The 23,042-nt window shown below is 36.0% G+C and overlaps 1 protein-coding gene across 6 annotated transcripts in view; it reads left to right on the top strand.

Annotated features, from left to right (window-relative positions):
- The window catches only part of LOC127864681 (uncharacterized), a 79,759-nt gene extending 57,721 nt beyond the window's left edge, over positions 1-22,038 (top strand). For 2 of the 6 annotated variants that reach the window (XM_052404557.1, XM_052404556.1), the window contains 8 exons: positions 743-1,101; positions 1,717-1,774; positions 5,859-6,602; positions 10,981-11,107; positions 13,632-16,258; positions 16,803-16,870; positions 18,049-18,260; positions 18,822-18,884. In XM_052404557.1, the coding sequence (XP_052260517.1) occupies positions 743-1,092 (350 nt within the window). In that variant the 3' untranslated portion in view covers positions 1,093-1,101; positions 1,717-1,774; positions 5,859-6,602; ... (3 more) ...; positions 18,049-18,260; positions 18,822-18,884. Of the gene's footprint in view, positions 1-742; positions 1,102-1,716; positions 1,775-5,858; positions 6,603-10,980; positions 11,108-13,631; positions 16,259-16,802; positions 16,871-18,048; positions 18,261-18,821; positions 20,554-20,694 lie in introns of those variants that run through there. The other 4 variants (XM_052404555.1, XM_052404554.1, XM_052404553.1 and 1 more) reach the window with 4 other exon arrangements.
- Positions 22,039-23,042: the final 1,004 nt, after the last annotated feature.

The raw sequence follows: 23,042 nt of genomic DNA, 5'->3' as shown, positions 1-23,042 counted from the left end.
TCATACAATGACAAATTTGGGAATTTTTATTGACTAAATGAACCGAGTTGGGATTTATTTTTTTAATCAACAAATATTGACCCATTAGGCCTTTATCTTGTTATTTTGAAAAAATAATAATATAAATTATAGTTACATACTTTGTGAGATGATAATAAAATAAAATTCAGATGTAATAGCAGAAAACCTGCTGATGTATTATAAACTATTTGTTCTATAATTCATATGTGCCCTTGAATACTACAGTACATTGTAGCCAAAACAAGATTCAGAAATATTGATTTATAAACATGAGTAATGAAGTACTTTGACTGTCACTACATGGCATGTCTATAAATAGAAACTGAGTTCCTGGGAAAGAGACACTTTCTGACCCTGTCTTAATTTTGTGGTTGTTAAATGATTGTACATGAACACTATGTTTACCTGTTGATAGAACTGTGCAATTGTTTCAGTATGTGTAATTGTTTCCATCTGTGTAATTGTTTTGCTTCAATTCATATCTAACTCACCAGTCGCACTTCAACATGTCAAAACGTTAACACAATACTTCTGCTACTGAAGTTTAATGTCACACTTAACTATTGAATCATTGAAATGTATGCATATATTTTAGATGTGTAAAGGCCTCTTTATAGCAACATATGCGTTATACAATATCACTGCAGTATGTTTAATAAGATTATTTAACATTGACAGTAATTCAATATCTTGATGTTACCCCTGGTACTCTGTTTTGCAGTATACAAGTGTGCTGTGAGTCCCACAGGAGACAGGCTGTACATCACCAGCTGGTCCCATGACAAGCTTCTCACCCTGGCCAGGGATGGCACACTCCTGGCTACATACACAGACCCAGCACTAGTGCGCCCATATGGTCTACATGTGACCCCTGCAGGCCAGGTGCTGGTCTGTGGATGCTGGTCCCACACTGTACTACAGGTGGGCTGGGAGGGAGAGAGTGAGCTGGCTGCGCTGGCTACTGAGGAGGATGGAGTGTGGGGGCCATGGTCAGTCTGCTACAGCAGCACCACATCATCCATCATTGTGGGACAGTTGGAGGACAACATCCTGGTGTTCAGAGTGGAATAGTGTGTACATGTATGTATTAGTTGTTGTAATTAGTGATTAGTATTTCAATGACAATGTGTTGTTTAGCATACGAACATAGTAGTGTGTGATGTTACAATACAACATTGTTTGTGTAGTTAAAGATACAAATAATTTATGTGCACATATTGTTATCTGATTATACAATGTGAGGGTTTTTGTTGGAACATTAGATGTAATGCATATTATGTTATGTTGTCACAACGTTTGTGTCATTATGGTCCTAAAATTTAGATCTTGTAAAATTTGCATGAAAAAACAAAGCATTTGAACTGAACATGTAATATTTGTACATATATGCACATGTACATAGCAACTGAGGCTATTTTTAGACTTTCATTTCTATAAACACCATGCCATGTAAGAAATGTATATGGATGAATACTTTTTTAATAAAATATGAAATTGTTTAAGTTATCTTTGGAGGAGTATATATTGATATTTTACGCAACGTTTACAGAAAGGTTACACTTGATGTGAGATTTATTAATTTGCCATATTTTATGATGTTGAACATGTCTTATTGATTGTTATTAAATTTATATCAGTGTGCGTGAGTCCTAAATATACATACAAGAAATACATCAAGCTATTCTGCTGCTTTAGTTGCTGCTGGGTCGGGACAACGATGCTGAGGATGTGGGGGACAAGCATGACGCAGAAGGTAAAAGAGACGCTTTGTCAGGCCTTTTCTTGGCCACTTTGGGAAAAAATGCAATTTTGGGATTTTGAATTTGTTTTGTGCTAAAAGTCCATTAATTTGGGAAAAACACATTTAATATAAGTTTTAATTATACTTCAAATTATAGGAATAAAATCCTATTATAATAGTTATAAACTTTGTTAGATCTAATTGAAACATAATTTAGATATAATTTTCATAAGGAACAGCATATAACACGCTTTGGGTATGGGTCCGTTAAACAGACCCATGAATACTCAAGGAAAAGTACTGCTTGTGTATTTCCTGTTTATTAAGATGAGGTGGCAAAGAATGGTATGAATTTACATAAGGTAAAATATCCTTTTAAATTGTTTGTTTATTGTAAAATCATATATATTCGTCCGCATGTTATTTCGTGGTTAAAAAAAGACTTTCATGGACGTGGTAGTTAATGCATGACTTTCTCAGTTTGGAAACAATAAATATGGAATTTGTGTAAGTTATTTTCCAGTGTGTTTGTATTTAATTTGTGGATCGTTTAACCCTTAAAATCAATAAAAAATAATGTCCCGCGAATAATAGTGTTTTTGCAGTGTATAAATAAGTGAAGTGTACGAGAATGATATGATATGATTTCACAGAAGGTAAAATGGCGTCTATTCTTGTGTATATCGTGTTTTCAGTACAACTTATTTTACTTGATGATCAATAACTCAAACCCTTTTCCAGCTCGATGCTTTATAACTTACCGATACAGACACCTCAGAAACACAACACGGCAATAATTTCTGTCATCCCCATGCAGGCCTTGAGTTTTTGTAAAGCTGTAAGATATTTAATTAAGCCTATTTGATTGGAATCTATTCCATCTAATGCCGTATAGAGTCTTATTGCGAGGAGGTGTTAAGTTTTCATTGAGTATACAGTGTTGTTTTTTTTAGTCAAAACAGGCCCCGTCACAAAGGAGCATGATTTACATAAAACCACCATTTTTTCACAGGATATTATGCGTTCTTGTTAGTTTCATGGAATAAATGCGTTTTGTTTCATGGAATTAACGAGTATGGAAAAGTGTAAAGAAAAATAATTAAATTGGAAAATTTGTATGGGAAAATAATTAAAACAAGCAAATTCGTTGAATTGATAGCACGCGCCAATATGCTTCTGGACACAAAAGTATTATATTTGACACTCAAAACAACAATGTTTCAAGATACAAAGGGCCAAAACTCCGTTATGAACAGATGGTGTACATTGCCATTTGGCGTGCATCATCCTCTTATCCATATATATTCTCATTTCATATTTCAATAAAATCGGCCAAAGCACTTCAAAAATATGGCTCCGGACACACAAAAAGCATTTTCAAGATATAAAGGGCCATAACTCTAATATTAACTGATGGTGTACAATGCCATTTGGCGTGGATCATCCTCTTATCCATATGCATACTCATACCAAGTTTCAATGAAATCCGCCAAAGCACTTACAAGATATGGCTCCGGACAGACGGGCGGACGGACGGAAAGACGGACGGACGGAAGGACTGACAGACAGCGCAAAACAATATCCCTCCGCCTATGGCAGGGGATAATAAAAAGTACAGAATCTCGTATTGAGCACATCTAAACTCACAAATTTGCACTGAAAGAAGCCCAAACACGTTTTAATAATATTATATTTATTATTCGATATAGCATAAAAGAAGTTTACAGTATATTTACTGTATTCTGTTATATAAGTTAATATTATTTGCTCTTGAAAGCCCTTTATAAATTTAAGCACCGACAATGGAAGCCATATGTCTTATCAGGCATTATTATAATAATTTTAATTGTTCAAACATTTTTACGTAAAGGATCAATCTGAAGCTTGGCATGCACATTGAGGATAGATGAAAAATGATAAGGAAGTGCATATTTTTTGCGTTTTAAACAGTTCAGGTTGTCTTATAGGTTACATTATACTAAATAATCTTTTCATGTAGGGCTGTACTGACTAAAAAAATCATATTTTACTCGAAGCCATGTTTTACACTTTAGACTGGTGTTCTGACTTTATCTCTTGGATATATTGGAAGGGAAAGAAAAGGTGCTCAGTATTTAATCCCTGACATATGATAAAGTTAGAGACTAAAGTACAAGTTTGACCTGAAAACAGTTACATTGCACTAGAAAATGGCCGCAAAATTTAAGGCGCAAAAGAAGTAGAGTTTGATTTGAGTAAAGTAAATGTTTAGTTTAACATGACATATCTTTTTTATTGCTTAAATCGATTCAGCTTAGAATGAACTTTCAGAAAAAGTATCGTTATGGTGGTCCCTATGTTCAAAATGTTGCATTTATTAACCAGGTTTTCCGAAGGAAAAAACTGGTTATTAGATTGGCGAATGCGGGCGGGCTGGCTGGCGGGCTGGCGGGCTGGCGGAATAAGCATGTCCGGGCCATAACTATGTCGTTCATTGTCAGATTTTAAAATCATTTGGCACATTTGTTCACCATCATTGGACGGTGTGTCGCGCGAAATAAATACGTCGATATCTCCAAGGTCAAGGTCACACTTTGAGTTCAAAGGTCAAAAATGGCCATAAATGAGCTTGTCCGAGCCATAACTATGTCGTTCATCGTCAGATTTTAAAATCATTTGGCACATTTGTTCACCATCATTGGACGGTGTGTCGCGCGAAATAATTACGTCGATATCTCCAAGGTCAAGGTCACACTTTGAGTTCAAAGGTCAAAAATGGCCATAAATGAGCTTGTCCTGGCCATAACTATGTCATTCATTGTGAGATTTTAAAATCATTTGGCACATTTGTTCACCATCATGGGACGGTGTGTCCCACGAAAGAATCACGTCAATATCTCCAATGTCAAGGTCGCCATGACTAAAAATAGATTTAAAAAAAAAAAAAAACTTACAAAGGGGGTTAATTTTTTTTGGTCATTTCAAAAGTTCAGTTTGAGTTTTCTCCCTTTATCAGATTTTTTTTTCACAATGAAAACCTGGTTTTGTGACTATTTTGTCCCTTGTTTTCTCTTTAAGTTGTCGCGTTTACATTGAATTATATAGGGAAATCATTAAGTATATTGTGGCCTTTAATAAATTTAGCTTACACTAACAAGGGAGAGAACTGCCAATATGTACCAGCAGTGAGTTGTTGCCATTAAATTGTTTCATATTTATTAATTTGTAATATGTCTTACAACTTTTATGACATGATGGTTTACTTTGGAATTGTTGTCTAGTGTGAATTTAAACAGAGTTTAACACCAAAGACCTGTAAAGGCATGGTAAAAATGGTGTGTGTGTTTTTGTTACTTTGGGAATACATAAATATGAAGTTGTTGCCTACCATTTATTATTATCCCCCGCCATAGGTGGAGGGATATTGTTTTGGCGTTGTCCGTCCGTCCGTCTGTCTTTTCGTCCATCCATTCGTACGGAGCCAAATCTTGGAAGTTCTTTAGCGGATTGCATCAAGATGATTTTCCTTTTGTTTTTGTTGTTATGCAGGAAAAACTGGCTAAAAACATCAATGAGCCACGCTGTGAAATAATAGGGCTTAATGCATGTGCTTAGATTGTAGTCCCAGATTAGCCTGTGCAGTCTGCACAGGCTACTTAGGGACAACAATTACCTCTTTAAAGGTATGTTTTGTTGAAAATAAGTATCTTCTTTTGTGAACATCCAGTATCGTCAGAAAGTGTCCTCCCTGATTTGCTTATGTGGATTTCACATGCTAATCTGGGACGAAAGCTTCTAATATTGATTAGCGGCAATTTGGCTTATAAATTACACTGAAAGTTATAGTAAGAATAATAATTATGAATTTACAGGTTATTAAAGCATTAGCCAACACTTTTAATGTTTTAATATGAAATGGTTTAATTGCATTAATTTTCATTAATTGCTATTTAGGACAATGCACCAATTAAATTCCAAATTAGTAATTCAGATAATTATGTTTTGCTGTTGAAAACTTTCACATCCAATCAAGAGGCATATATGTAGTGTATTATACATTGTAATATAAAAATGTGTTACAAGTTCATATCCCCCACTCTAGTGTTGTTGTTTTCAGGTGAGCACCAGCATTGATATCCAGTTGGCCAAGCAACAGCACCAGTCCGGCCTGCAGGAGCCCCAACACTAAATGATCCTTTGCCTTCCCTGATCCCTAGCTCCTCCCACTGGACCTCCGGCCTCAAAGGGTCAGCATCGTTACACAAGTCTGTTCTGCAATAAATCCTCAGCACGTCAAGTTTTCACGCGCTGTTATGAACAACCAAAATGTCTGTGTCGAGGTTTCCCCAAGCAAGCCCGAGTAGTTTTGTTTAGCTCTAGTGCCCGAGTGGGATGAGTGTTACAGAAGAGAGACGTTATAGCAGTACTTATGGTAACGCTAACAGTTAACGCTAACAGTTAGTTCTCGCTGTGGACATCACGAAGAATTAAACGTTGAATAATTTGTTTAATTCTTTATAAGACAGCTTTTTATTCAGCGAGGAACGGGAGCAAATCAAGGAACAATCGAAACAATATATTGGGAAGTATATCTGCTGTAGATAGTTAGGACAGTAGTAGCGTTACGGACTGTCCTCAGTGCACCATTTATTCATGTGGTGCGCATCAGACGTGAATTCCGCCCATTATTGAGAGGGCGTCGCATTGAATTGAGACTAAAGAAGGCTTTGAAACATGACACCAGTTTTGTTGTATGGTCCAGTACGCCATTCGACTCTCAACCCGAAGTTAATCAGAACTCAAACTCGGCCCTTAACAATATCCGCAAGGCCAGCATATCAGCTCAGCTTCTGAGCTTCAGGTGAGACATTACAGTGTTAGTAACTTTGTCAAAGATTGGGCCATAATTCAGCTCCATTCCTCAAAAAGTCTATAATGTTTATTATAAATATTTATTGGTTAAAATTTACAATGCAATATTTGCCATATTAAAAGTGTTTGATAGGTTGGAACAATGAGTTACTTGCCTTATTAAGCTGCATAAGTTGAAACTTAGTACAAATCAAAAATTCTTAATTGTTAAGTATTTGTGTTCACGTATAACTGATTATGATTTTTATCTTAATTAGAAACCGGATGTTTGCAAAGACAAAATCACTATACTGCTTTCATATCTTTATGCACACACTTTCAACGCCAGTGACTAAACTTTACATCTAAGGTCTGTCTTACAAAAACAATGGCATAAAATGTAGACATCAACTAGTATCTTGCGTAATAAGTTGTGCACATTTAAATGTGTACAGTCTCATATTTTAAGTTGTTTAGTGTCATGTTAAAAGTTTATTGTTAACCAGGTTTTCCGAAGGAAAAAACTGGTTATTAGATTGGCGAATGCAGGCGGGCTGGCTGGCTGGCTGGCGGGCTGGCGGAATAAGCTTGTCCGGGCCATAACTATGTCGTTCATTGTCAGATTTTAAAATCATTTGGCACATTTGTTCACCATCATTGGACGGTGTGTCGCGCGAAATAATTACGTCGATATCTCCAAGGTCAAGGTCACACTTTGAGTTCAAAGGTCAAAAATGGCCATAAATGAGCTTGTCCGAGCCATAACTATGTCGTTCATCGTCAGATTTTAAAATCATTTGGCACATTTGTTCACCATCATTGGACGGTGTGTCGCGCGAAATAATTACGTCGATATCTCCAAGGTCAAGGTCACACTTTGAGTTCAAAGGTCAAAAATGGCCATAAATGAGCTTGTCCTGGCCATAACTATGTCATTCATTGTGAGATTTTAAAATCATTTGGCACATTTGTTCACCATCATGGGACGGTGTGTCCCACGAAAGAATCACGTCAATATCTCCAATGTCAAGGTCGCCACGACTAAAAATAGATTTAAAAAAAAAAAAAAAACTTTCAAAGGGGGTTAATTTTTTTTGGTCATTTCAAAAGTTCAGTTTGAGTTTTCTCCCTTTATCAGATTTTTTTTTCACAATGAAAACCTGGTTTTGTGACAATTTTGTCCCTTGTTTTACAGTCAAAGTTGCCGAGTATCACATCTAAAATAATGTAGTCTTACATTTTAAGTTGTTAATTCTCACATTTAAAGTTGTAAAGTTTCACAATAAAAGTTGTTTTAGTCAAAACTATTTATGGGGAAAGTCTCGCACTTAAAATTACTGAAGTCATGCCTGTTTTTTTATATTTATTTTAATGCCCCCGGTAGGGTGGCAAAATAGCAGTTGAACTGTCTGTCAGTCCGTTCGTCTGAAAACGTTAACATAGGCCATAACTTTTGCATTATTAAAAATCACAATTTGATATTTGGCATGCATGTGTATCTCATGGAGTTGCAAAATTTAAGTGGTGAAAGGTCAAAGTCATCCTGAAGATAAAAGGTAAAAACAGACAAATAAAATGGAAGTAACACGCTTAAAAGGGAGATAATTTATATTTATCATTTGTCAGGTACATATCATTTTTTCAAGGGAAGTAATATTTGTAAAGGGGTATAATCAAGAACAAAAATATATAATCAAAGCGGCGCAGTAGGGGCATTGTGTATCTGACAAACACATCCCTTGTAAAAAAAAAAGTATTACACATTGCTATGAACTGTACTTTACTATGTATTTTTCACGGTTTAAAACCCAAAATTTTCAATATTAAGTTTTTGGGGCATAACTTATTGATACAACGCTATTCTGAGTTCTTATTTTTTTATTTTTTTTTTTAGAAAGAAGTCTCATATAACTTAATTATAATTTCTTAAAATTTAGGTCTCAACTTAATTTTTTAAACATCTTACAAAATATATAACTTGAATTTAGTCATTTTTGTCCATAAATCATTCCCAAACTTGCCACTTTTATTGATTAAAAAAAAAACAATTTGACCAGACTCCTTTTCTAGAAAACTCCCTGAACATGCACTTAAAAACAATATCACTTCTGTTACTTATAATCCTATTTATAATGCTTCATTTTTTCCAATTTTATGGTTTATCGCGCTATTTTTCCCAATTTCACGGTTTATCGCGCTAATTTTCCCAATTCAAAAGGCACAGGCTGTAACAAATTAAAGCAAAAAAAATCACTGTAAGTAATTCAGCACAAAAACGTCTTGCGTCAGAGTAACAAGCCCCCAAACATCTTCTCCCATGTTGGCCACATCAACACTTCTTACAGCGGAGCCTTGACGAGTTCAACTTCCATCCCAGCATCGATGTTGCTTAGCAACAATTCAATGCTGGAAATCGACAAATTGTTCTAGACGAGTCGCTTACACAGAAACAATCTGATCCAACAGATAGAGCAGGCGTTGCGTGACTTGTCCCTTATTGCGACTGACCTCGATAAGTTGCTCTCGAATAATGTGAACCTTATGCCAGTATGCGATTGATACCATTTAACAACAGTTGTTGTTAAGAATTCCCAGGTTTGAGGTGGCAACTTTGGCGTCGGGACTCGCTCCATCTCTGTCTATGGCCTGGTCAATGCAGCAGCAGCAGCAATAAGAACAACAAGTAGTATCTGAGTGGTGCTCTGGGATACGGGGCTTCATGTATGTGCTTAAAGTGTCATCCCAGAATATCCTGTGCAGATTGCACATACATTAAGTCCTATTAAAGTGTCATCCCAGAATATCCTGTGCAGATTGCACATACATCAAGTCCTATTTTCATAGAATGAGGCTCATATAGTTGACTTAACATCAGTCCTTTTTCTGCCTGATTGAAGAAAAGCTCCTAACATCAAATGTGAATTATTCGTTTTTAAATTGATCAAACTTGGAAAATAAATAATAGGGCTGCAACAATATACCGGTATATCGGTATATATCGCAATACGCAATCCGCATATTGTATTGCGATATGATTTTCATCATACCGGTACGAAAATTTTACAAAAATTCATTCACATTTCGTCCAGAAAAGCCATCCGAAATAATGATAAAAAGGTAAACAAAACAAAGCAGTGTAAATTATTTTTTATGTAAAAAAAGCATTCTAAAAAGTGTATTATACGGAGTAGCATTGTTACATGGGAGCATTCATTCGATGCTTTTGAACAGATTATCGTTGAATTAATTGCGCACAGCTGTAAATGTTTCGTTCGATTCTGATTTGAGCATTATTTGTAATCCGAATTTCGGAAACACGCTTCCAAATTTGAATGCTAACGCGACAATAAAAAATTATAGCGTCAAATAAAAAGTGCTTTATCCTTTGTCTCAATAAAAAGCGCGCGAAAAATTATACAGACATGTAGAACGTCGCATGGAAAGTATGGGTGTATTTTGTGTTGTATAAAAACGGGAACATCACGTCAGCTGAATTACGCGTGTTCAGCGGGAAAAACGCCCCGGTTGGACGTTATTTCATCACATCTTTAAATAGTAACAATTGCAAAAATGTATTTGATACTTAAGAAAATTTGCAAATGTTTGTGTTTCTTATTATTCTTGAGCACATTTATAGTAAATATTTACCAGAATTTGCTTTAAAAGTGGAATTTATGGGATTATTGGGTAATTGGCAAGTTATAATTTTGGTACAAGTTAGCAATATATTGCGATATATTGCAATACGGGTTTTTGAACTGACAATATATTGCAATACGGTTTTTGGCGTATTGTTGCAGCACTAATAAATAATAAATAAAAGTTGATCTGATATCAGTTTTAGTCATAGAAGGTCAGAATATAGTTTTGTCTATTTTTGGGCCAAAATTTAAACCCTGAACCAAAAGTTTCTCCTTGCATAATTAAAATATCTGCTTAAATCGAATTGTTGAATTTTATTTAATGCTTTCCGGTGGTTTATAGAGAAATATCAGTGAATTAAAACTGATAATTTCACTGTTTCAAACAGTGAAAATTATCAGTGAGAATTATCGATAATTTTCATTGTTTACTGTGAAATGACGTCATTTTTTTGACGAAATGACGTCATTTTCCCAGCGAAATTCTTTAGTTGAACACTATAACAATGTATATAAACTGTGAAAAAAAGCATAAAATAAAAAGAAAATTTGTTGGATTCAGTGGATTATCGATTTTAATTCACGAGTGATCATAGAAAATAATATTTTCACGAGTGGCGCATCCAACAAATATCCTCTATCTCTTTAATTTGAGCAAAAAAATATTTAAATGCATTCAGCACATTAAAAAATTATTTTCTTCATTTATTTTCAATATTTAATTTAATTCCTGCATTTTGTTTTAAGAGCCTGTTCCTCCTGGTCCAGGACCTTTGGACAAATGTTCAAATAGTACTACCCACAGGATGAAGCCACTCTGAATCCGGGGCTCCATACTTTCTTGGCCAGGGGCCAAAACTACCTCGTCAATAAGGTATGTTGGTAATGTAATTTACCATGTATAATGTGTAGTGTTTTACTCAAAATGTCAATGAAAATAGTTTGTGTGTGTTTAATATTAATAAAACTCTATTGTTACTGCTAACTAAAACAAATCATTTATGTAATTGTTAACTATTTACTACTGGGACGACACTTTCTAACATTAGTGATCCGCATATTGGTTTATGAAAATACATTTCTGGAAATGGAGTAAAGATAATAGATACAAATGTACAGATAAGAATAGCATTAGCCAACACTTTTCTTGTTTTTATCCCCACGCTTTTTGAAAAAAAGGTGGGGATATTGTGGTTATCTCCGCCGTCCGTCCGTCTGTCCGTCCGTCCGTCCGTCCTGGCCACTATCTCCTCCTACACTAAAAGCACTAGAACCTTGAAACTTACACACATGGTAGCTATGAGGATATGTGCGACCCTGCACTATTTGGAATTTTGATCTGACCCCTGGGTCAAAAGTTATAGCGGTTGGGGTGGGGCCGCGTCAGAAATTATCACTCATTTTTTTAGGTTATTTTACATTTACTTCTTTATTTCTACACCGATTCACTTCAAATTGATACTGGACCTCTCTTATGACAATACGGTCAATCTCAACCATGCATGGCCCCATTCCCAACCCTGGGGCGCCCCGCCCACATAGGCCACACCCACCAAAAATTTCCATTTACTATAATTTTTTCATTTCTACACGGATTCACTTCAAATTGATACTGAACTTTTGTTATGACATTAGGGTCAATCTCAACTATGCATGGCCCCAATCCCAACCCTGGGGCGCCCCGCCCACATAGGCCACACCCACCAAAAAAATGCCTTTACTATAATTTTTTCATTTCTACACGGATTCACTTCAAATTGATACTGAACTTCTCTTATGACATTAGGGTCAATCTCAACTATGCATGGCCCCATAACCAACCCTGGGGCCCCACCCACATAGACCACACCCACCCAAAATTGCCTTTACTATAATTTCTTCATTTCTACACCGATTCACTTCAAATTGATATTGAACTTCTCTTATGACAATACAGTCAATCTCAACTATGCATGGCCCCATTACCAACCCTGGGGCGCCCCGCCCACATAGACCACACCCACCCAAAATTGCCTTTTACTATAATTTCTTCATTTCTACACCGATTCACTTCAAATTGATACTGAACCTCTCTTATGACAATACGGTCAATCTCAACTATGCATGACCCCATTACCAACCCTGGGGCCCCGCCCACATAGACCACACCCGCCCAAAATTGCCTTTTACTATAATTTCTTCATTTCTACACCGATTCACTTCAAATTGATACTGAACTTCTCTTATGACAATACGGTCAATCTCAACTATGGCACAATTACCAACCCTGGGGCGCCCTGCCCACATATGTCACACCCACCCAAAATTGCCTTTTACTATAACTTCTTCATTTCTACACCAATTCACTTCTAATTGATGATGAACTTCTCTTATGACAATACGGTCAATCTCAGCTATGCATGGCCCCATTACCAACCCTGGGGCACACCTAGGTCAAACATTCGGCGTGGGGATACGCGTCGGCCTCTGCCGCGCCATTTCTAGTAATACAAAATGACTTAATTATGCCCCCCTTCGAAGAAGAGGGGGTATATTGCTTTGCTCATGTCGGTCTGTCTGTCGGTCGGTCGGTCTGTCCGTCCACCAGGTGGTTGTCAGACGATAACTCAAGAACGCTTGGGCCTAGGATCATGAAACTTCATAGGTACATTGATCATGACTCGCAGATGACCCCTATTGATTTTGAGGTCAAAGGTCAAGATCACGGTGACCCGAAATAGTAAAATGGTTTTTGAATGATAACTCAAGAACACATACGCCTAGGATCATGAAACTTCATGGGTAGATTGATCATGACTCGAAGATGACCCCTATTGATTTTGAGGTCACTAGGTCAAAGGTCAAGGTCACGGTGACCCAAAATAGTAAAATGGTTTCCGGATGATAACTCAAGAATGCATACGCATAGGATCATGAAACTTCATTGGTAGATTGATCATGACTCGCAGATGACCCCTATGGATTTTGAGGTCACTAGGTCAAAGGTCGAGGTCACGGTGACCCGAAATAGTTAAATGGTTTTCGGATGATAACTCAAGAACGCATATGCCAAAGATCATGAAACTTGATAGGTAGATTGATCATGACTGGCAGATGACCCCTATTGATTTACAGGTCACCAGGTCAAAGGTCAAGGTCACAGTGACAAAAAACATATTCACACAATGGCTCTCACTACAACGGAGAGCCCATATGGGGGGCATGCATGTTTTACAAACAGCCCTTGTTGTATTTATGTTCATGCTATTAAGGACAAGGAACCAATAAAATGCCAGATTAGAAATCCATGTTGTTGAAAACCTTCACAACCTGTCAAGAGGCATAGTTTGTTATAGATTATAATATAATTTGTTACAAGTTCCTATTTGTTACAAGTTCCAAGTTGTTGTTGTTTTCAGCAGAGCACCAGCATTGATATCAAGTTGGCCCAGCATCCGCACGAGTTCCGCCTGCAGGAGCCCCAGTTCAGAACAATCCTTCCCCTCCCCTGACTTCTAACTCCTCCCCCTTGACCTCCTGACTCAAAAAGTCAGCATCGTTGAACAACTCCGTTCTGCAGGAAATTCTGAGCATGATTCTGTTCTGAACAAACGCAATGCCAACGTCAAGTTGTCCATACATAAGCCTGGGTAGTTTTGTTAAGCTAGAGTTCCCCGTGGGCCTGAGAGGGATGAGTGTTACAGACACGAAAAGTTATAACAGTCGTTATGGTTACGCCAACAGTCAGTAGTTGCTGTTAGACATCACAACAAATATCATGAAGAATAAAAAGTTCAATAACTTGTTCCAATCTTTATGGGACAAACAGAAATTGAACGGGAAAAAATCAAGGAACAATAAAAGCGTAAGCTTTTTTAGTGGGATACTTCTGCTGTTGGTAGTTAGGACAACAGTAGGGTTAAGGACTGCCCCAGATTGTCCTCTCAGCGACCAAAATATCATAATAGAACGGACTTTTGTCAATGTTACTGACAAAGAAAAGCAGTAATGACTTAGTTGTGAATACCCATAGCACGATACATCCATGCTGACACAGAAAGGCAGTAAAGACTTGGTTGTGAAAACCCAGAGCACGCTAGATCCATGCTGACAAAGAAAGGCAGTAATGACTTGGCTGTAAACACCTCGAGCACGATACATCCATGCTGACAAAAAAGGCAGTAATGACTTGGTTGTGAATACCTAAAGCATTATACATCCATGTTGGCAAAGAAAGGCAGTAATGACTTGGTTGTGAACACCCAGAGCACGATACATCCACGCTGACAAAGAAAGGCAGTAATGACTTGGTTGTGAACACCCAGAGCACGATACATCAATGCTGACAAAGAAAGGCAGTAATGACTTGGTTGTGAACATCCAGAGCACGATACATCCATACTGACATAGAAAGACAGTAATGACTTGGTTGGTTATCAAAACTCAAACTCAGCCCTTTGCAATATCACACCTTGCAACACAGTGTGCTTTACCATGAATGTTTCGCGGTTTAAAACACCAAAATTTCAATTTAAAGTTTGTGCGCGTAACATATTGATACATTGCTATTCTGAGTTCTAATCGCTATTTCCTAAATATCAATACTAGATGAAATGTTTGGCATTAAAAAACAGGTGTGTAAAGTAATTTGTTACAGTGCATATTCATTTGTCATTAAAAAAATCAGGGTTTGGTTTGCTTGTCATTTCCTTTTTAGCAAACATTATTAGACAACAAAACGAACGTTGTGTAAGTGAAAGTCCAAGACAAGTCCAACCCAGTTTGGGCACAAATAAAACAACTAATTAAAGAAATTCAGTTTGTCTTGCGTCAGCCTTCATGTAGCAAGCCTCTTATAAACATCACTCAAGTTGGCTACATCAACGCTTCCAACAGCGGAGCTGGGCATCGACACATTGTTCCGAATGAGTCGCTCGAACTGAAACAATCTGATCCAACAGAGAGCAGGCTCTGCATGACTCGTCTGTTAATGTGACTGACCTTGATATGTTGCTTTCCAATAATTAGAACAGTACTCCATATTAGCTGTCTGCGGTTGACGCAATTCAACAACAGTTGTTGTCAGTAATTTCTGGCTTTGGGATGGCGATTTGGCATCGGGGCTTCATCTCTGTCTTTGGCCTGGTCGCAGCAGAAGCAGCAACAAGAACAACAATTAGTATAAGAGACATGATCTGGGATATGGGGCTTCATGTATGTGCTAAAGTGTCATCCCATATTAGCCTGTGCAGACTGCGAATACATTAAGTCCTATTAAAGTGTCATCCCAGATTAGCCTGTGCAGACTGCACATACATTAAGTCCTATTAAAGTGTCATCCCAGATTAGCCTGTGCAGACTGCACATACATTAAGTCCTATTAAAGTGTCATCCCAGATTAGCCTGTGCAGACTGCACATACATTAAGTCCTATTAAAGTGTCATCTCAGATTAGCCTGTGCAGACTGCACATACATTAAGCCCTATTTTCCCAGAATGAGACTCGTATACTTCACTTAACATCAGTATTTTATGTGCCTGAAAAGTTCCAAGCATCAAATGGGAATTATGTGCTTTTAAATTGATCACACTTAGTAAATAAAATGCAAATAGCACTTGATCTGATATCAATTTTAATCATAGAAGGTCAGGGCATTAAGTTTTGTATAATTTCGAACAAAATTCAGCCCCTGAACCAAAAGTTTATCCTTGCATAAAAATCTGCTTCAATAGAATTGTTAAATTATATTTAAATTTAGTAAAATAATTATGTAAAAGCCTTCAGCTCATTTTAAAATTATTTTCTTCATTTATTTTCAATATTTATTTAAATTCTTGGATTTTGTTTTAAGAGCCTGTTCCTATAGGAATCCATGCAATCATAGATCGGTACCAAGCTGAACAACAGGCTGTCTGGTCAGCTGGGCCCAGACTCCCAGTGACCTTGGGGCCAATGCTCAACTAGTCCTACTCGCAGGGTGGAGCCACTCTTAACCTGAGGCTCCATACTTTCTTGGCCAGGGGCCAAGATTACTTTGTCAATAAGGTAGGTTGGTAATGTACATGTAATTAACCATTTATAATGTGCAGTGTTTCACTCCAAATTTTAATTTAAACAGTTGTGTTAAATATTGATAAAACTCTATCCTGGCTGCTAACTTAAACAAATCATTTATGTAAGTGTTAAAAATTATAATAGCCGCCATTTGTATTGCCTTGAAAGGGCTCAGTGGGGGGATGCGTACACATCTGTCCTTGTCTGTAATTATCCCCGTCCTTACTTTCATCCTTATGTCCGTCCCACCTTTTTAGTGTTGCACATAACTTAATAAATATTGGTTCCAGAGGGACACAAAATGTTTGTATCAAGTGTACAATATATAGAAGGCTATGTGTGTATCAAGTGTTTAGTTTATATCCCATTTGTATCAAGATCCTTCAAACATAATTTATTTCTTAAATATTGTTTTCACTCAAACAACATTGATTTACTTCTTATATAACTGATGCCATTTCAGAATGCAATCAAATTATTTTGTTTAAAGGGACACATTTCTGGGATGCCCTAAGGTTTTTCTATCTGTTTACAGAGGCCTTATACTCACAAGTTCAAGCCAAGTGAGCGATGTTCACCAAATCAAACTCTACATCTCAATAGGTAAGTCACCTTGCCATTGCAAAAGGGGCCACTGTGCAAAGCATTCAGGAGACCCAGTCTTAATAGCCTAAACCTTTTGATGCAATAAAGCTTTCACAAATACCAAATAGGTAAAACCCAATACAAACTGGGGTTTCTGCTCTTCAATAAATTGACCAGTTTATCTAATCTAAGTTTAAGGGTTCAGCCGCAAACTACTTTATCTTATAAAGAAATGTTAAGAAAGTTCCAAGATAGTTCCAAGCTAAACCCTCAAATTTGCATTTGAAATTTAACATCTAGAGTTATATTAAAACTCAAAACCACAACAACAACAACAGCAAACAATTTCTCAGCAGGTACCAACATATCTGACTCTTTCACTCTTTACAAAATCATGTTCCATATGAACTGTAAATATGGTTCTTAAACTAACATTGAATTACAAAGAGGGATCAGTGCTGTTCGTACCTTTTAGTTTAGGGGGGTATACAGGAGTGTACTTGTCGGTCTGTTTGTCGGTCTGTCCGTATTAAGTGTCCGCTCTCTAATACAAGTTGTTGTCATCCAATCTTCACCAAACTTGGTCAAAAGTTGTATCTAGATGATCTCTAGGCCAAGTTTGAACATGGGCCATGAGGGCAAAAAACAAGGTCACGGGGTCACTTAGTGCGTTTTACACATTCAGTTTGGTGTCCGCTCTCTATTTCGATTACTTATCATCCGCTCTTCACCACACTTGGTCAGGCTTTTTATATAGATTATCTCTAGGCCATGATCGAACATGGACCATGCTGGTCCAAAAACTAGGTCATGGGGTCACTAATGCGTTTTACACTTTCAGTTTGGTCTCCGCTCTCCATTTCAAGCACTTATCATCCCCTCTTCAAAAAACTTGGGCAGAAGTTTTATTTAGATGATCTCTAGGTCATGTTCGAACATGGGCCATGCCGTGCGAAAAACTAGGTCACGGGGTCATGGGTGCGTTTTACACATTCAGCATGGTGTTCCCTATTTCAAGTTATTTTCATCCGCTCTTCAGGTGGGGGAGTTCGTCACGTCTGTGTCAAAGCTCTTCTTGAGAGAGTATTGTGTTGCCAGGGTTGAACCCGCATTTTGATACTTGATAATTTTTATGAAATGCTAGTAAATTCTTAAAAATAGTTGTCTTAATTGACACATGACATACTTAATTGCAGAATCCCGGATATCAAAGCGTTGAGCTTGTTCTTGAAGCATTTGCACCAGCAACAGTCATCATCTCGAGTTACTGGCATCTCTATGGTGTGGAACCCTCCGTCTTTGAACATCATAACAGCACATGAACCAGTGGCACTCATCATCTCAAGATTCTGGTATATCCATGGTGCAGGACCCTCGGTCTGCAAAGATCATGCAGAGCGAACCTCAGGTGAGTATTCAAGTCGTGTGAATGTTTTTAGCATGCCCCCAAGTCAACAGATGTGTAGATTCATGTAGATTTACCTGTGTCCGTCCATACGTGCATCCAGTTGTTGAATTTGTATGTCAAGTCTAAACTCAAAAAGTATTGCTTCTAGTTTGATTAAAACAAAGATATTTGCAAAACTGTGAACTTGCCTTCTTTTGTATTTTGGTTCTTTTTCTTTTACATAAGTGGAATTTTGAGACTAAAGTAAAATGTGGGTGCATGGTGGCAAACCCTTTTTACTACTTCTCAAAAGATATTTGAGTCCAATCGCAAAATGTATCTTCATCAAATCTTAATCCAAATTGTTTGGTAATAAAATGGTTATACTTCAATATAAATATGTATTATCAATTATTATTTTATAAATAGTCTCAGGACCTTCATTTCCTCTATGGATTCAAATCAGATTAGTTGTAAAACCTTGAAATACCAAGTCATGTGCTTGTTCTTGTTTTTTTTCATCGGTATCAAAAATAAAATGAAATACTGGCATTTACAGTAACAAGTATTTCTTGTTTTCAGATGCCATTTGATGAAATCAAACCATTCAATCAGAAACACAGCCTGTTGCAGCAGTTGTTACCATATTGACCCCAGTCAAACCTAAGAAGTCCATAGATAAATACTTTTTTAGATGTGCTAGTCTTTACGTACCTCCTGGTTTGTTCAGCACTTACTCTGACTCTTTGAATTTAATGACGGGTGAAAATGAATGACCTTGTTCAGTTCGAAATGACACATCACAACAATTCAAGTGGAAAGCCAGAAAGTCATGTCAACAGCCACATTTTGTATGTGTAACAGCCAAGTTGTTTTCAAAGAAAAACAATATTTTACATTTTATTTTTTATTTGACCAATGTTTCATGGGAATTATGATGCTGTCAGTCTCTTTATGTTGAAAGTTTTGGTTAAAAATAGCATGTTAATTTTTTTTTTAAAGCACACATATTGCATTTATATCCAATGTCTTTGTCTGTATAATGAATTTTTCACTACATATTTTGATCCTTATAATGGTAAATGTATGGGAAAAACAATTTTATCAAAGATATTCTAAGATTGTCAAGTCTGTTTAAATGATGCTGGTAACTTTGACAAAATTGAAAAAAAAGGAGTATTTTCATATTATAAGATATGTTTCAGTTGTCTGTTTTTACCCGTAATATAGATAAGCTAATTTAATGAATTGTTCACGAAGGTTTATAACTTTTACGCTTCAGCTTTTTCTGTCTTTTAATCCTTCCGAAAACAATACTAGTCAATTTGCTGATTTGGGTCGGTATTCGATCATGAATCTTGTTTAGTAGCATACTATTTCATTGGAATAATAATGCATTCTGGGAAAAATTATTTAATCTAACTAAAATTATTGATTCTGTAAATACCACTTTGTTGATTTCAATGGATATTGTTTGTAAAATTAATATAGTATGACTATTGCGTGTTTGGGAAAGCTTTTAATGAAACTGAGTATTATAAAAAACAAAAAAACAAATAAAGAGTTTTATGAAAATTGTCAAAACTTATTATTGTTACTTTGTGTTGTTAGATCATAGATGTGTATGCTCACAATTGTTAAACTTTGTTTTTGGACACAATAGTTTATTATGCGTATCCTCTTTAATAAGTGAGTAACTTAATCAAGATTTATTGATCACTGTATATATTCTGTAGGTATATTTTGCCATTTATACATAAAGCAACTGTAGAACAATTGTATTTTAAATGTAAATTATTCTTGTATTGTTGCCATTTGTATAATATAAACTAACTGTTTACCTTAGTTTGTAAAAACCTTTGTAAAAAAACATTTCCTGTGTGAATGCTCATATATATATTAAACTGTTAAAATAATGCACAGTACCAGAAAAAAATAGTCAATTACACAGTAAGGGAAAGTGTTGTCATATGCTAACAATTGTATAAAATTGCGATTGTCTCTATTTGTAATAATAGAGAGCAATATCATTTGCTTAAAAAATAAAGATGTCTGCTTTGTAAATTAATAATTGTGTTTACATCTCAACATAACACGTAAATACATTAAAGTCTAAAAGGATTTTTTGGAATAAACACTTAAATAAATATATGTGCGTGTATACGCTGATAAAAAAAATTTACATTTCATTTAGTTTTGTAACAGCGCATTTGACCTTTCACGTTGACCATCCCACACTTGCTGTCAGTGCAGTGCCTTCATTAGGGTCATTTTTATGCTCCTGGTAGGGTGGCATATAGCAGTTGAACTGTCCGTCAGTATGTCAGTCTGTCCTTTTGTCCGAAAAAAACTTAAACATTGGCCATAACTTTTTGAATATTGAAGATAGCAACTTGATATTTGGCATGCATGTGCATCTCATGAAGCTGCACATATTGAGTGGTGAAAGGTCAAGGTCATCCTTCAAAGTCAAATGTCAAATTTATTGCGTCTGTCCGTCCGTCCAAAACTTTAACATTGGCCATAACTTGTTCAATATTGAAGATAGCAACTTGATATTTGGCAGCCATGTGTATCTCATGGAGCTACACCTTTTGAGTGGTAAAAGGTCAAGGTCATCCTTGAAGGTCAAAGGTCAAAAAAAATAATCAAAGTGGCGTTCCTATGAAGCTGCACATTGTGAGTGGTTCAAGGTCAAGGTCATTAGTCAAGGTCATCCTTCAAGGTCAAAGGTCAAAAAAATAATCCAAAGCGGTGTTCTCATGAAGCTGCACATTGTGAGTGGTGTGAGTTCAAGGTCAAGGCCAACCGTCAAGGTCATCCTTCAAGGTCAAAAGTAAAAAAAAAAATCAAAGCGGCGTCCTCATGAAGCTGCACATTTTGAGTGGTGGACGTTCAAGGTCAAGGTCATCCTTCAATGTCAAAGGTAAAAAAAAAATCAAAGCGGCGCAATAGGGGGCATACTGTGTTTCTGACGAACACATCTCTTGTTTGTAAATATCCCACTGTTTAAGTTCAGCAAATGTTTTAAGACCAGATTTCCTTAAACTTGGGGGTGTTATTATTTTACTTTTATTGAATGCATGAAACATGTGTGTTCCGTTGTTGAATAGCTAAACATAGCTTGATGTGTGTAGATTGTGTGACAAATGTTGATCAAATTGTTACATAGAAAAAAACACAATCTTAGTTAACTTGTATGTGTTAATTACCAAACACAAATATAAGTATTTTGTAACAATATAAGTATTGTCTTTATTTGAAATACAGAATGAAATGCAATTTTAAAATCATGTCTTTATATGTTCATCTTCTCCAAATAAGCATTTTGAATAAGCAAATATAATATCTCTATGGAAAGTATCCGTAGGCCCCATGCAATTGCTTGTGTACCTCATATTGATCAGGGTCTTTCTAAATTACTTCATGATTGTTTATCCCTGTCTGAATTGTGTAAATAGCTTCAAAATCGTGAGATAACTGTTAAGAGGATTTCAATATTAAAAGTTAAAATAGTATCTTAGCTGTAACCGTACATCTGTTGCATTTATTTTAACATGTTTATATGTTCTGGCTCCCTGAGTTTTATATTGTCTATAATCTTGCGTACTTTAATTGTGTTTTTTAAGACAAACATCATTATACTGATTATGCTGTTTTTGTCCAACATTTCTATATATACAAGTTGTATGTAAATAATTAAATATGTTTATGTTGATGATATGTATTTCCCAATCTAAGTTTGATGTTGAACTCTCAATAAACGACATGTTTTGCCAATTAAATCCCGAATGATTGTCTTGTCACTTATATATATATAACTTTCCTCTATTGAACCTGGGGAGCTCATTTTGTTTTATTTTGACTGTCATTCCGTCTGTTAGTCCTCCAGCACACTTTTATCTCATGCGTAATTTACTATATCATTCATTGACAACAATACAAAGTATAAAATCTCCATAGGAATAATGAAACTCCGGAGGCGGTATCCGAAAAAACAGTACTTACACCCGCTTATCTCTTACCTAAGACAAGCGACTAATTGCCTATACGACACAGAGAAATTCCAACGACATACCATGAACCATTAACATAATTAATACTAAAACACGGTCTGAACCATTAACATAATTAATACTAAAACACGGTCTTGGAAATGTATATATCAATCATGTGGGATTTCCATTGTTTTTAAGTTTGTTCATGTAACTACATGTAAAATATAACAGTAAACAAATGAGAAATGTATGGGAAAACACTGTCATGCCAAGATGTAAGCTTTCAGTATATAAATACCCTAATGCTGCTTAATTTATGCTTTTTATTGTACTATTGGTGAAATAACTCGCTTAATAATGGTTATTAAACGAATATGTTAAATCAGTAGGAACGTACTTAAAACTATACTCATTCAATTCTATTAATATTTGATTTAATACTGTCTATAGTACACTTGCTATACAGGTAAAAGTAAATAAGTTAACAACCTTGAAAATAAATAGGGCGGCTACCACAACTTACAAATATCTTTAAAAAAAATCTAATTACAAGGATTATTACTGTTCAACAAATAGGTCTGTTTAGGCTGTATTATACATTTTCTAACACGGTTTTATGCTATTTGTATATGACCCGGAACCTACCCACAAATACATAGCATCAATATAAACTGCCTTATTTATTTTCAAGTGTAAGCACACAAGCTAAAAATATTTTAATACATTTTGATAACCCACTTAAAATGAACATGGCCCGTGTTTCAGACTGCACCAATTTGTATTTTGCATTGACAAAACACACACG

The sequence above is a fragment of the Dreissena polymorpha genome, chromosome 1, assembly GCF_020536995.1.
Source record: "Dreissena polymorpha isolate Duluth1 chromosome 1, UMN_Dpol_1.0, whole genome shotgun sequence".
Taxonomy (NCBI): Eukaryota; Metazoa; Mollusca; class Bivalvia; order Myida; family Dreissenidae; genus Dreissena; species Dreissena polymorpha.
The sequence above is the reverse complement of the archived record's forward strand: the minus strand, read 5'-3'. Positions and strand labels throughout refer to the sequence as shown.